Source organism: Oncorhynchus tshawytscha, linkage group LG29, assembly GCF_018296145.1.
Source record: "Oncorhynchus tshawytscha isolate Ot180627B linkage group LG29, Otsh_v2.0, whole genome shotgun sequence".
NCBI lineage: Eukaryota > Metazoa > Chordata > Actinopteri > Salmoniformes > Salmonidae > Oncorhynchus > Oncorhynchus tshawytscha.
Window position 1 is genome coordinate 27159814 of NC_056457.1, and position 12500 is coordinate 27172313.

The 12500-nt window shown below is 44.2% G+C and overlaps 1 protein-coding gene across 1 annotated transcript in view; it reads right to left on the minus strand.

Moving 5' to 3' along the window:
* The window catches only part of LOC112227470 (zinc finger homeobox protein 4), a 200088-nt gene that overhangs the window by 131124 nt on the left and 56464 nt on the right, over nucleotides 1–12500 (minus strand). Inside the window, 1 exon segment of the mRNA XM_042308748.1 lies at nucleotides 12227–12500. This exon segment is cut by the window's right edge and continues 9 nt beyond it. Coding sequence (XP_042164682.1) covers nucleotides 12227–12500 — 274 coding nt within the window.

Consider the following 12500-nt stretch of genomic DNA (forward strand, 5'->3'; position numbering starts at 1 on the left):
TTTAAAATCAAGTATGACAATAGATTGTATATGGCTTATGCTAGTACGGGTAGTCAACGGTGTTTTGAGTGTGGGGATGTTGGTCATAAGCGACATGCTTGCCCGAAAAGGGAGAAGGCAGAGGGAGGGGCACAGGTGGTCATCGTAACGCCTGGGCCCACTGATGTAGGGAGAGGTGAGCTGACAGCGGTAGAGCAGCCACAAGCACCTGTTGCTGAGGAACAAGTTAACCGTGTTGAGGGCACGGGGTTGCAACTTGTATTAGAAGGAAATGTTATGCTACAGAAAAGTATTGTTGTAGAAGGTAAGGATGTATCTGAAGAGCCAGTTCCTCAGACTGGTGAGCAGGTGCCCAGTATGAGTGCTGGGGTAAAGGAGGGGGTTCATGTGGAGCTAGGCTCCCAGGGAGTGGAGGAGATGCCCACTACGAGTGCTGGGGTTCATGTAGAGCTAGGCTCCCAGGTAGTGGAGGAGTTGCCCACTACGAGTAATGAGGTACAGGAGGGTTTGCATGTGGAGCTAAGCTCCCAGGTAGTGGAGGAGATGCCCACTACGAGTAATGAAGTACAGGAGGGTTTTTATGTGGAGCTAAGCTCCCAGGTAGTGGAGGAGATGCCCATTACGAGTAATGAAGTACAGGAGGGTTTTCATGTGGAGCTAAGCTCCCAGGTAGTGGAGGAGATGCCCACTACGAGTGCTGGGGTTCATGTGGAGCTAGGTTCTCAGTTAGTGGAGAAGATGCCCACTATGAGTAGTGATGTTCAGGTGGGGCTAGTCTCCCAGATAGTGGAGGAGATGCCTGGTACGAGTGATGAGGTGCAAGTGGAGAGTGTTGAAAGGGATGTGGTAGAGGGGAGTCAGTTGTCTGTGTTCTCAGCTGAGGAGGATCAAGAGAAGGATATGGATATCTCTTTAGATATGACAGCTGCTGGTGCGGACTCAGTTTATGATCTAGAGGAGGTAAATGAGTTTCTGGATCAGACTTTTGGGAAATCTGTCAAATTGGCAGATTATTTTGATGTTGATAAGTTTGTGAGGTCAGCTGTGATGTTACAGAAGACGGTGGGGTTAGACCAGCTGAGTGAGAAGAAGCGGTTTCGCTTGAGGAAATTTATTACTGCTGTTGCAGCAGCAAAAGGTGGTGGGAAACGTGTTCAGGTTAAGAGAAGAAAAAAAAATAATGACGATGATCATGCTTCATAGGGTGTCTTTTTTCTCGTTGGTTTCTCTGTGGTTTCTTCTGCTTTTCTTTTCTCTTTTCTACATGGAAGTACTAAGGGTAGGTTCTCTCAATATGAATGGGGGAAGGGACAGGAATAAGAGGGCTTGGGTATTAGAAGTAATAAAACAGAAAAGGCTTAATGTAGTTTTCCTACAGGAGACACATAGCGATGAGGAAAATGAGGTTGACTGGGGTATGTGGTGGGAGGGGCAGCATGTACTCAGTCATGGTACTAATTTCAGTGCTGGGGTGGCAATATTGTTTTCCTCAGGCTTAGGAGTGACTGTGGTATCTACAACAGAGATTGTCAAGGGTCGGGTTTTATTGGTCAAGGTGGATGTTATGGGGTTTTTGTTTGTTTTTTTGAATGTTTATGCTCCTAATGAGGGTACAGAGCGTATTGCTGTATTTGATCAACTAAAGGAAATGTTAAGACAGTGTGACCAAGAGGGGTGTATGGTTTTAGGGGTGACTGGAACTGTACAGTGGATTTTACTGTTGATCGCACCGCTGAAGAACCTCACCTGCGGTCAGCCACTTGCCTGTCTGGCCTATTAACTGAGTTTGAGCTTTCTGATGTGTGGAGAGTAAGGAATGCCAAAGTTAGGCAGTACACATGGCTAAAAATTAATGAAGGTCGTGTCAGTGCAGCACGGTTAGACAGGTTGTATGTATCTGAGCAATACTGTAGTAGGGTTGGAAAGTGTGCCATTACTCCTGTGGGTTTCTCTGATCATCATATGGTTACTGTTGATATTCACTTGTCCTGTCCACGAAGGTCATCACCTTACTGGTATTTTAATGTTAAATTGTTACATGATGTCATGTTTTGTGACAGGTTTTTGTTGTTTTGGGAAAAATGGAGGGGTATAAAAGGGAATTTTGAGTCCTTGAGACAATGGTGGGAGGTTGGGAAGGCCCAAATACGAGTTTTTTGTCAACAGTATACTGCTCTGTCTCAAACTGAATTTAAAGAGACTATCAAGGCCCTTGAACAGGACATCAAATCTATTGAATTGAAGCTGCTCACTCAGAATGACCCTGGACTAGTCATGAACTTACAGGACAAGAGACATGAACTGAGGTCGTTTCTGCATGAAAGAGTGAAGGGTGCCTTGATTAGGTCTCGTTTCGCTTCCCTCAAGGATATGGATGCTCCTAGTGCTTTTTTTTTTTAACCTAGGAAAGTCGACATTTCAACGTAAACAGATGGTATGCCTTCGTCTCCCTGATGGGAAGGTGACCACGAATGATATTGAAATGCGTCAACATGCCGTGGATTTCTACTCGTCCCTTTATAAGGCGGAGGATTGTGACTCTATGTGTACTGAACAGTTGTTACATGGTCTTCCTAAATTGGGACCTGAGCAGAGAGTCGCATTGGAGCTGACATTACACTGCAGGAGCTGTCCACAGCTGTTATGCAGCTCTCAACAGGCCGAGCCCCTGGCATCGATGGGTTACCATCTGAGTTTTATAAGCACTTTTGGGGGTCTATTGGGGAGGACTTTTATGAAGTGATGTGTGAATCTTTTCATGAGGGTTCTCTTCCTGTATCCTGTCAACGTGCAGTGCTTTCACTGTTGCCAAAAAAGGGGGATTTGGCTCTCATAAAAAATTGGAGACCTGTTGCTTTGCTGTGCGCAGAATATAAAATTGTTTCTAAATGTCTCTCAAACAGGTTGAAAGAGTATCTGGGGTTGTTGATCCACAAGGACCAGTCCTACTGTGTACCTGATCGCTCTATTGTTGACAACTTGTTTCTGATAAGAGATGTTTTAGACATTTGTAAATTGTCTGATGTAAATGTGGGTTTACTTTCGTTGGATCAGGAGAAGGCTTTTGATCGTGTGGACCACCAGTACTTGTTTAAAATATAATGAAAGCCTTTGGGTTTGGGGATGTTTTTCTGTCTTGGGTGAATTTACTGTATGCTGGAGCCTCGTGTATGGTGAAGGTGGGTGGTGGTTTAAGTTGCCCCATCCCTGTCGAAAGGGGCATCAGGCAGGGATGCCCAATTTCAGGGCAGTTATATAGTCTGGCGATTGAACCAATGCTTTGTTTTTTAAGAGCGAAGCTTACTGGTTTCTTTGTGCCAGGTGTAACGAAGGGTCCCACGATAGCACTGTCTGCGTATGCAGATGACGTGATAGTTTTTATTACAGGGGTGAGGATGTTAAGGTTCTCTCAAACGCTTTAAAGGTGTATGAGGGGGCCTCCTCAGCTAAAGTCAATTGGGGAAAGAGTGAAGCGCTGTGGGCAGGTCAGCTTCAGATGGGGTCTACTCCATGGTTACCAGGGGGCTTCAGTGGGGCAGAGATGGAATGAAGACTTTGGGGGTTTTTCTAGGCTCCGATGTCTTTCAAAGAACTGGGAGGGTGTAGTGGAGAAAGTGTGTGCCAGACTGTCAAGGTGGAAATGGGTGTTGCCCCAGCTGTCTTATAGGGGACGGGTCCTGGTAGCTAATAATCTTGCTGCTTCTACCCTGTGGCACAGACTAATGATTTTACAGCCACCAAAGGGTCTGATACAAGAGCTTCAGAGGACCCTTGTCAATTTCTTCTGGTCTGGGCAACACTGGATTAAAGCTGCAGCCCTGTACCTGCCACTGCACGAGGGTGGGCAAGGCCTGGTGGACATTTCCTCTAGGATCACGGCTTTCAGGCTCCAAGCAGCCCAGAGATTGTTGTACAGAGACTGTTCTAGCTGGGTCGAAACAGCCTACATATTGATGAGGAGAGCGGGCTGTTTGGGCTTCGACAAGCATCTTTTCCTCTTAAAGCTGGAGGGGGTGATTTGACTGGCCTGACTCCATTTTATGAGTCTGTTATGCAGGCTTGGAGAGTCTTTGTCAAGTCCCGTAAGGCCTGCACGCCACCAGGGATGTGGCTTTTTGAAGAGCCTCTTTTTCACAACACTGCCATCCAGTCCCGTGTTCTGGGTTCAGCTAGCCTACGTTCATGCCTGTTAGGCGTGGGGTGTACCAAGCTGGGTCATCTGATGCAGAGCAGGAGCAGATTGGAGGAGCTGGGAGAAAGAGCGGGGATCCGATCATCTCGTCTACTGAGGAAGGTCGTCGATGAGGTCTGCGATTCCTTGCCAGTGCTTCATCTGCAGTATGTGACTGACACTTCCAATTCTGATCGGTGGAAGGAGGGTCTGGATTATGTGTTCCCTGCACTGATTGTTAGTGCTGCGATGGGGGCATTTGAAGAGGACGTGGGGACGCTGCTTTCCTTCGATACCCCGGAGCTGGGGGAGTTCAAGGAGGTGGGAAAGAAGGCCATGTACAGAATATGTGTAAAGGTGTCCCATGCCTCTTCCCTGGAAGGGGTAAAATCGACGAGGTGGGCGGATGTGCTTGGTCCAGGTGCCTCTCCAAAAGGCTGTTGGCGATCATTATATAAACTGCCTATTGATAAGAGGACAGCTGACCTCCAATGGAGGATAATACATGGAGCTATAGCCACCAATATGCATCTGGTACACCTGGATCCTACTGTTGGGGAGGGGTGTCCATTCTGTGCTGGGTCTGAATCTCTGGCACATCTGTTTTTATTGTGTCCCAGGTTGGTTGGGATGATTGAACTGATCACTGATTGGTTCTCAACGTTGGGAGAGGTTTTCTCTTCCCAACTGTATATATTTGGGCCAAAGTACAGGTTCAGTCAAAAGGGTGTAGTTGTGTTGCTTAATTTTGTGTTAGGGGCAGCAAAATTAGCGATATGGAAGACCCGAAAGAACAGCATTCGGGGACAGGGGTCTGTGGATGTGGTGGGAATGCTGGAGGGAATGTTGGCAGCGAGACTAAGGGTTGAGTTTGCCTATTACAAACTTGTCAACAATATCGATCTGTTTTTGAGTATATGGGGTATACAGAGGCTGTTGTGTGTAGTTACTGTGGAGGAGGAATTGGAGTTGTGTTTTTAATTGATGTGTAACTGTGGTTTTGTATGAGTATTTATTGTGTGGTGGGCCCCCAGACCCAATAAAGAGTATTTAAAACTCAAACTCTCTCTCTCATATGGGTTGTATTTATAATTGTGTTTGTTTGTTCTACACTGTTTCACCTTCTCTTGTGGCAACAGGTCACTAATCTTGCTGCTGTGATGACAGAGATAAATCAGAGATAGAGAGGGTGTTATTTATTGAGATAGACTGTAGAGAAATGGCTGTGTCACCTTTCCCAGAACATGTAGATAAAAAACTAACCCATTTCAATTGAACAATTACACATTTGTATTGTTTTTACAGTACAAATCTGCTAATTAGTCGTCAAATTGTGTGTGTGTGTTCGTGTGTGTGTGTGTGTCTTTGCACATACACTAGACTCCACACACACACTAACGCATACTTACACTGACACTCCAACATACACTCACATGCAAACACACACAAACACACACACACACACACACACACACACACAACACGTACATACAGGCACACTGTCGCCACACTTCCACACTCACCACATATGCTGCTGCTAATTTCTATTATCTATCCTAGTCACTAAACCCCTAGGTATATACAGACACACTACTGTCTATTATCTATCCTAGTCACTAAACCCCAGGTATATACAGACACACTACTGTCTATGATCTATCCTAGTCACTAAACCCCTAGGTATATACAGGCACACTACTGTCTATTATCTATCCTAGTCACTAAACCCCTGGTATATACAGGCACACTACTGTCTATTATCTATCCTAGTCACTAAACCCCAGGTATATACAGACACACTACTGTCTATTATCTATCCTAGTCACTAAACCCCTAGGTATATACAGGCACACTACTGTCTATTATCTATCCTAGTCACTAAACCCCTAGGTATATACAGGCACACTACTGTCTATTATCTATCCTAGTCACTAAACCCCAGGTATATACAGGCACACTACTGTCTATTATCTATCCTAGTCACTAAACCCCAGGTATATACAGACCCACTACTGTCTATTATCTATCCTAGTCACTAAACCCCTAGGTATATACAGACACACTACTGTCTATGATCTATCCTAGTCACTAAACCCCTAGGTATATACAGGCACACTACTGTCTATTATCTATCCTAGTCACTAAACCCCAGGTATATACAGACACACTACTGTCTATTATCTATCCTAGTCACTAAACCCCTAGGTATATACAGGCACACTACTGTCTATTATCTATCCTAGTCACTAAACCCCAGGTATATACAGACACACTACTGTCTATTATCTATCCTAGTCACTAAACCCCTAGGTATATACAGGCACACTACTGTCTATTATCTATCCTAGTCACTAAACCCCAGGTATATACAGACACACTACTGTCTATTATCTATCCTAGTCACTAAACCCCTAGGTATATACAGGCACACTACTGTCTATTATCTATCCTAGTCACTAAACCCCAGGTATATACAGGCACACTACTGTCTATTATCTATCCTAGTCACTAAACCCCTAGGTATATACAGACACACTACTGTCTATTATCTATCCTAGTCACTTAACCCCTATGTATATACAGACCCACTACTGTCTATTATCTATCCTAGTCACTAAACCCCTAGGTATATACAGACACACTACTGTCTATTATCTATCCTAGTCACTTAACCCCTATGTATATACAGACACACTACTGTCTATTATCTATCCTAGTCACTAAACCCCAGGTATATACAGACACACTACTGTCTATTATCTATCCTAGTCACTAAACCCCAGGTATATACAGACACACTACTGTCTATTATCTATCCTAGTCACTAAACCCCTAGGTATATACAGACACACTACTGTCTATTATCTATCCTAGTCACTAAACCCCTAGGTACAATGCCTTGCGAAAGTATTCGGCCCCCTTGAACTTTGCGACCTTTTGCCACATTTCAGGCTTCAAACATAAAGATATAAAACTCTATTTTTTTTGTGAAGAATCAACAACAAGTGGGACACAATCATGAAGTGGAACGACATTTATTGGATATTTCAAACTTTTTTAACAAATCAAAAACTGAAAAATTGGGCGTGCAAAATTATTCAGCCCCTTTACTTTCAGTGCAGCAAACTCTCTCCAGAAGTTCAGTGAGGATCTCTGAATGATCCAATGTTGACCTAAATGACTAATGATGATAAATACAATCCACCTGTGTGTAATCAAGTCTCCGTATAAATGCACCTGCACTGTGATAGTCTCAGAGGTCCGTTAAAAGCGCAGAGAGCATCATGAAGAACAAGGAACACACTAGGCAGGTCCGAGATACTGTTGTGAAGAAGTTTAAAGCCGGATTTGGATACAAAAAGATTTCCCAAGCTTTAAACATCCCAAGGAGCACTGTGCAAGCGATAATATTGAAATGGAAGGAGTATCAGACCACTGCAAATCTACCAAGACCTGGCCGTCCCTCTAAACTTTCAGCTCATACAAGGAGAAGACTGATCAGAGATGCAGCCAAGAGCCCCATGATCACTCTGGATGAACTGCAGAGATCTACAGCTGAGGTGGGAGACTCTGTCCATAGGACAACAATCAGTCGTATATTGCACAAATCTGGCCTTTATGGAAGAGTGGCAAGAAGAAAGCCATTTCTTAAAGATATCCATAAAAAGTGTTGTTTAAAGTTTGCCACAAGCCACCTGGGAGACACACCAAACATGTGGAAGAAGGTGCTCTGGTCAGATGAAACCAAAATTGAACTTTTTGGCAACAATGCAAAACGTTATGTTTGGCTTAAAAGCAACACAGCTCATCACCCTGAACACATCATCCCCACTGTCAAACATGGTGGTGGCAGCATCATGGTTTGGGCCTGCTTTTCTTCAGCAGGGACAGGGAAGATGGTTAAAATTGATGGGAAGATGGATGGAGCCAAATACAGGACCATTCTGGAAGAAAACCTGATGGAGTCTGCAAAAGACCTGAGACTGGGACGGAGATTTGTCTTCCAACAAGACAATGATCCAAAACATAAAGCAAAATCTACAATGGAATGGTTCAAAAATAAACATATACAGGTGTTAGAATGGCCAAGTCAAAGTCCAGACCTGAATCCAATCGAGAATCTGTGGAAAGAACTGAAAACTGCTGTTCACAAATGCTCTCCATCCAACCTCACTGAGTTCGAGCTGTTTTGCAAGGAGGAATGGGAAAAAAATTCAGTCTCTCGATGTACAAAACTGATAGAGACATACCCCAAGCGACTTACAGCTGTAATCGCAGCAAAAGGTGGCGCTACAAAGTATTAACTTAAGGGGGCTGAATAATTTTGCACGCCCAATTTTTCAGTTTTTGATTTGTTAAAAAAGTTGTACATATGTACATACAGACACACTACTGTCTATTATCTATCCTAGTCACTAAACCCCTAGGTACAGTGCCTTTGGAAAGGATTCAGACCCCTTCACTTTTTCTGCATTTTTGTTACATTACAGCCTTATACTAAAATGGATTCCATGTTTTTCCATTCATCAGTCAACACACAATATCCCATAACGACAATTTTGTTTTGCATATTTTTTACATTTTTTTTTAAATACCTTATTTACATAAGTATTCAGACCTTTTGCTATGAGACTCTAAATGGAGATCAGGTGAATCCTGTTTCCATTGATCATCCTTGAGATGTTTCTACAACTTGATTGGAGTCCACCTGTGGTAAATTCAATTAATTGGACATGATTTGGAAAGGCACACAAATGTCTATATAAGGTCCCACAGTGCATGTCAGAGCAAAAACCAAGCCATGTGGTCGAAGGAATTGTCCGTAGTGCTCCGAGACAGGATTGTGTCGAGTCACAGATCTGGGGAAGGGAACAAAACATTTCTGCAGCTTTGAAGGTCCCCAAGAACACAGTGGCCTCCATCATTCTTAAATGGAAGAAGTTTGGAACCACCAAGACTCTTCTTAGAGCTGACCGCCCGGACAAACTGAGCAATTGTTGGAGAAGGGCCTTGGTCAGTGAGTTGACCAAGAACACGATGGTCACTCTGATTATCCGGCATTATGTCACTGGCATTATCCCTACGGTGAAGCATGGTGGTGGCAGCATCATGCTGCGGGGATGTTTTCAAGTGGCAGGGACTTGGAGACTAGTTAGGATTGAGGGAAAGATGAACGGAGAAAAGTACAGAGAGATCCTTGACTAAAACCTGCTCCAGAGTGCTCAGGACCTCAGATTGCGGCAAAGATTCACCTTCCAACAGGACAACGACACTAAGCACGCAGCCAAGACAATGCATGAGTGGCTTCGGGACATGCCCTTGAGGGCCCAGCCAGAACCTAGAGTTGAACCCGATCGAACATCTCTGGAGAGAGCTGAATATAGCTGTGCAGTGATGCTCCCCATTCAACCTGACAGATCTGCAGAGAAGAATGGGAGAAACTCCCAAATACAGATGTGCCAAGCTTGTAGCGTCATACCCAAGAAGACTTGTGGGTGTAATCACTGCCAAACGTGCTTCAACAAAGTACTGAGTAAAGGGTCTGAATACTTATGCCAATGTGATATTTCAGTATTTTATTTGTAATAAATTTGCTAAAATGTCTTAAAGCCTGTTTTTGCTTTGTCATTATGGGGTTTTGTGTGTAGATTGATGAGTGTGGAAAAAACTATTTAATCAAATTTTAGAATAAGGCTGTATCATAACAAAGTGTGGAAAAGTCAAGAATAGTCTGAATAGTTCTGAATGCCCTGTATAACATGTGATAGTAGTTTTTGTAGATGTACATATGTACATAGATATCCTTCGTAACCCTGCACGTAGATTCCTTACTGGGTCCATGTATGTAGCCAGGCTCGAGATCATTGCTCACTGTGTATTTTTAGTTTCATTCCTACAATTTTGTGAATACTTCTGTGAATATTTCAATTTTAGAGTGTTCTGCATTGTTGGGTAGAAGTGAGTAAGCATTTCACTGTTAGTCTACACCTGCTGTTAACGAAGCAGGTGACAATTAACACTTGAATTGATTTGATTGGTGCGTGCAAGCTTGCTTGTAGACATGAGAAACAGCGAGGCTACAGCTGTGACCTCCAGGTTGTCATGAGGAATGGGTGGCTAACAGTATGGGCTCTTTGTTGAACCCCTCCACCTCCTAGGAGGGGAAGCAATGCCAGAGGGTTGAAAGGCGATAAGACAGACAAGGAGAGGAGAAAGCATACAGAGGACAGAGAACAGATGGAAAAAGAGAAAGGATACGGAGGACAGAGGACAGAGGGAAAAAGAGAAAGGATACAGAGGACAGAGGACAGAGGACAGAGGGAAAAAGGGAAAGGATACGGAGGACAGGGGACAGAGGGAAAAAGAAAAGGATACGGAGGACAGAGGACAGAGGGAAAAAGAGAAAGGATACGGAGGACAGAGGACAGAGAACAGATGGAAAAAGAGAAAGGATACAGAGGACAGAGGACAGAGGGAAAAAGAGAAAGTATACGGAGGACAGAGGACAGAGAACAGATGGAAAAAGAGAAAGTATACGGAGGACAGAGGACAGAGGACAGAGGGAAAAAGAGAAAGGATACAGAGGACAGAGGACAGAGGGAAAAAGAGAAAGGATACGGAGGACAGAGGACAGAGGGAAAAAGAGAAAGGATACGGAGGACAGAGGACAGAGGGAAAAAGAGAAAGGATACGGAGGACAGAGGACAGAGGGAAAAAGAGAAAGGATACGGAGGACAGAGGACAGAGGGAAAAAGAGAAAGGATACGGAGGACAGAGGACAGAGGGAAAAAGAGAAAGGATACGGAGGACAGAGGGAAAAAGAGAAAGGATACGGAGGACAGAGGACAGAGGGAAAAAGAGAAAGGATACGGAGGACAGAGGACAGAGGGAAAAAGAGAAAGTATACGGAGGACAGAGGACAGAGGACAGATGGAAAAAGAGAAAGGATACAGAGGACAGAGGACAGAGGGAAAAAAGAGAAAGTATACGGAGGACAGAGGACAGAGGGAAAAAGAGAAAGGATACAGAGGATAGATGGAAAAAGAGAAAGGATACAGAGGACAGAGGGAAAAAGAGAAAGTATACGGAGGATAGATGGAAAAAGAGAAAGTATACGGAGGACAGAGGACAGAGGGAAAAAGAGAAAGTATACGGAGGACAGAGGACAGAGGGAAAAAGAAAGGATAGATGGAGGACAGAGGACAGAGGACAGAGGGAAAAAGAGAAAGGATAGATGGAGGACAGAGGACAGAGGGAAAAAGAGAAAGGATACAGAGGATAGATGGAAAAAGAGAAAGGATACAGAGGACAGAGGGAAAAAGAGAAAGTATACGGAGGACAGAGGACAGAGGACAGATGGAAAAAGAGAAAGGATACAGAGGATAGATGGAAAAAGAAAAGGATACAGAGGACAGAGGGAAAAAGAGAAAGAATACGGAGGATAGATGGAAAAAGAGAAAGGATACGGAGGACAGAGGACAGAGGGAAAAAGAGAAAGGATACGGAGGACAGAGGATAGATGGAAAGAGAAAGGATACAGAGGACAGAGGGAAAAAGAGAAAGTATACGGAGGACAGAGGACAGAGGGAAAAAGAGAAAGGATACGGAGGACAGAGGACAGATGGAAAAAGAGAAAGGATACGGAGGACAGAGGACAGATGGAAAAAGAGAAAGGATACGGAGGATAGATGGAGGACAGAGGGAAAAAGAGAAAGAATACGGAGGATAGATGGAAAAAGAGAAAGAAGGTCAAGGAGACAGATCAAAACAAAGAGAGACATATGTTCTAGAGGAGTTATGTGCCAGATAGAGACAGATCAAAACAAAGAGACATATGTTCTAGAGGAGGTATGGGCCAGATAGAGACAGATCAAAACAAAGAGAGACATATGTTCTAGAGGAGTTATGTGCCAGATAGAGACAGATCAAAACAAAGAGACATATGTTCTAGAGGAGGTATGGGCCAGATAGACACAGAGCAATAGAAGAGAGAGAAAGACAGAGGAGGAGAGAGTGACAGAAAAATAAAGGGTTAACAGTCACCCTGATTCTCACCTAGCCCAGAGCTGAGTGCAGTAGCCGTATTGGGTTCCAGCTGGAAAGGGTTAATAATCATCTGGGCGTCTGGGCCGGGGCTCTCCAGCTTGACCCCGGTCAGGCTGATGTTCTGAGCCAGGTAGTACTGGTAGAGCTCAGCCTCAGCCGGGGCCAGACCCAGGTGCAGACCGTGTTGAATCTGCTTCATGTTCTGTTGCAGCAGCATCATGTTGTGCATGTGTTTCTCGCTGGTCATGTGGATGCGTAGGTTCCTCGCCACGTTGGTCTCGTA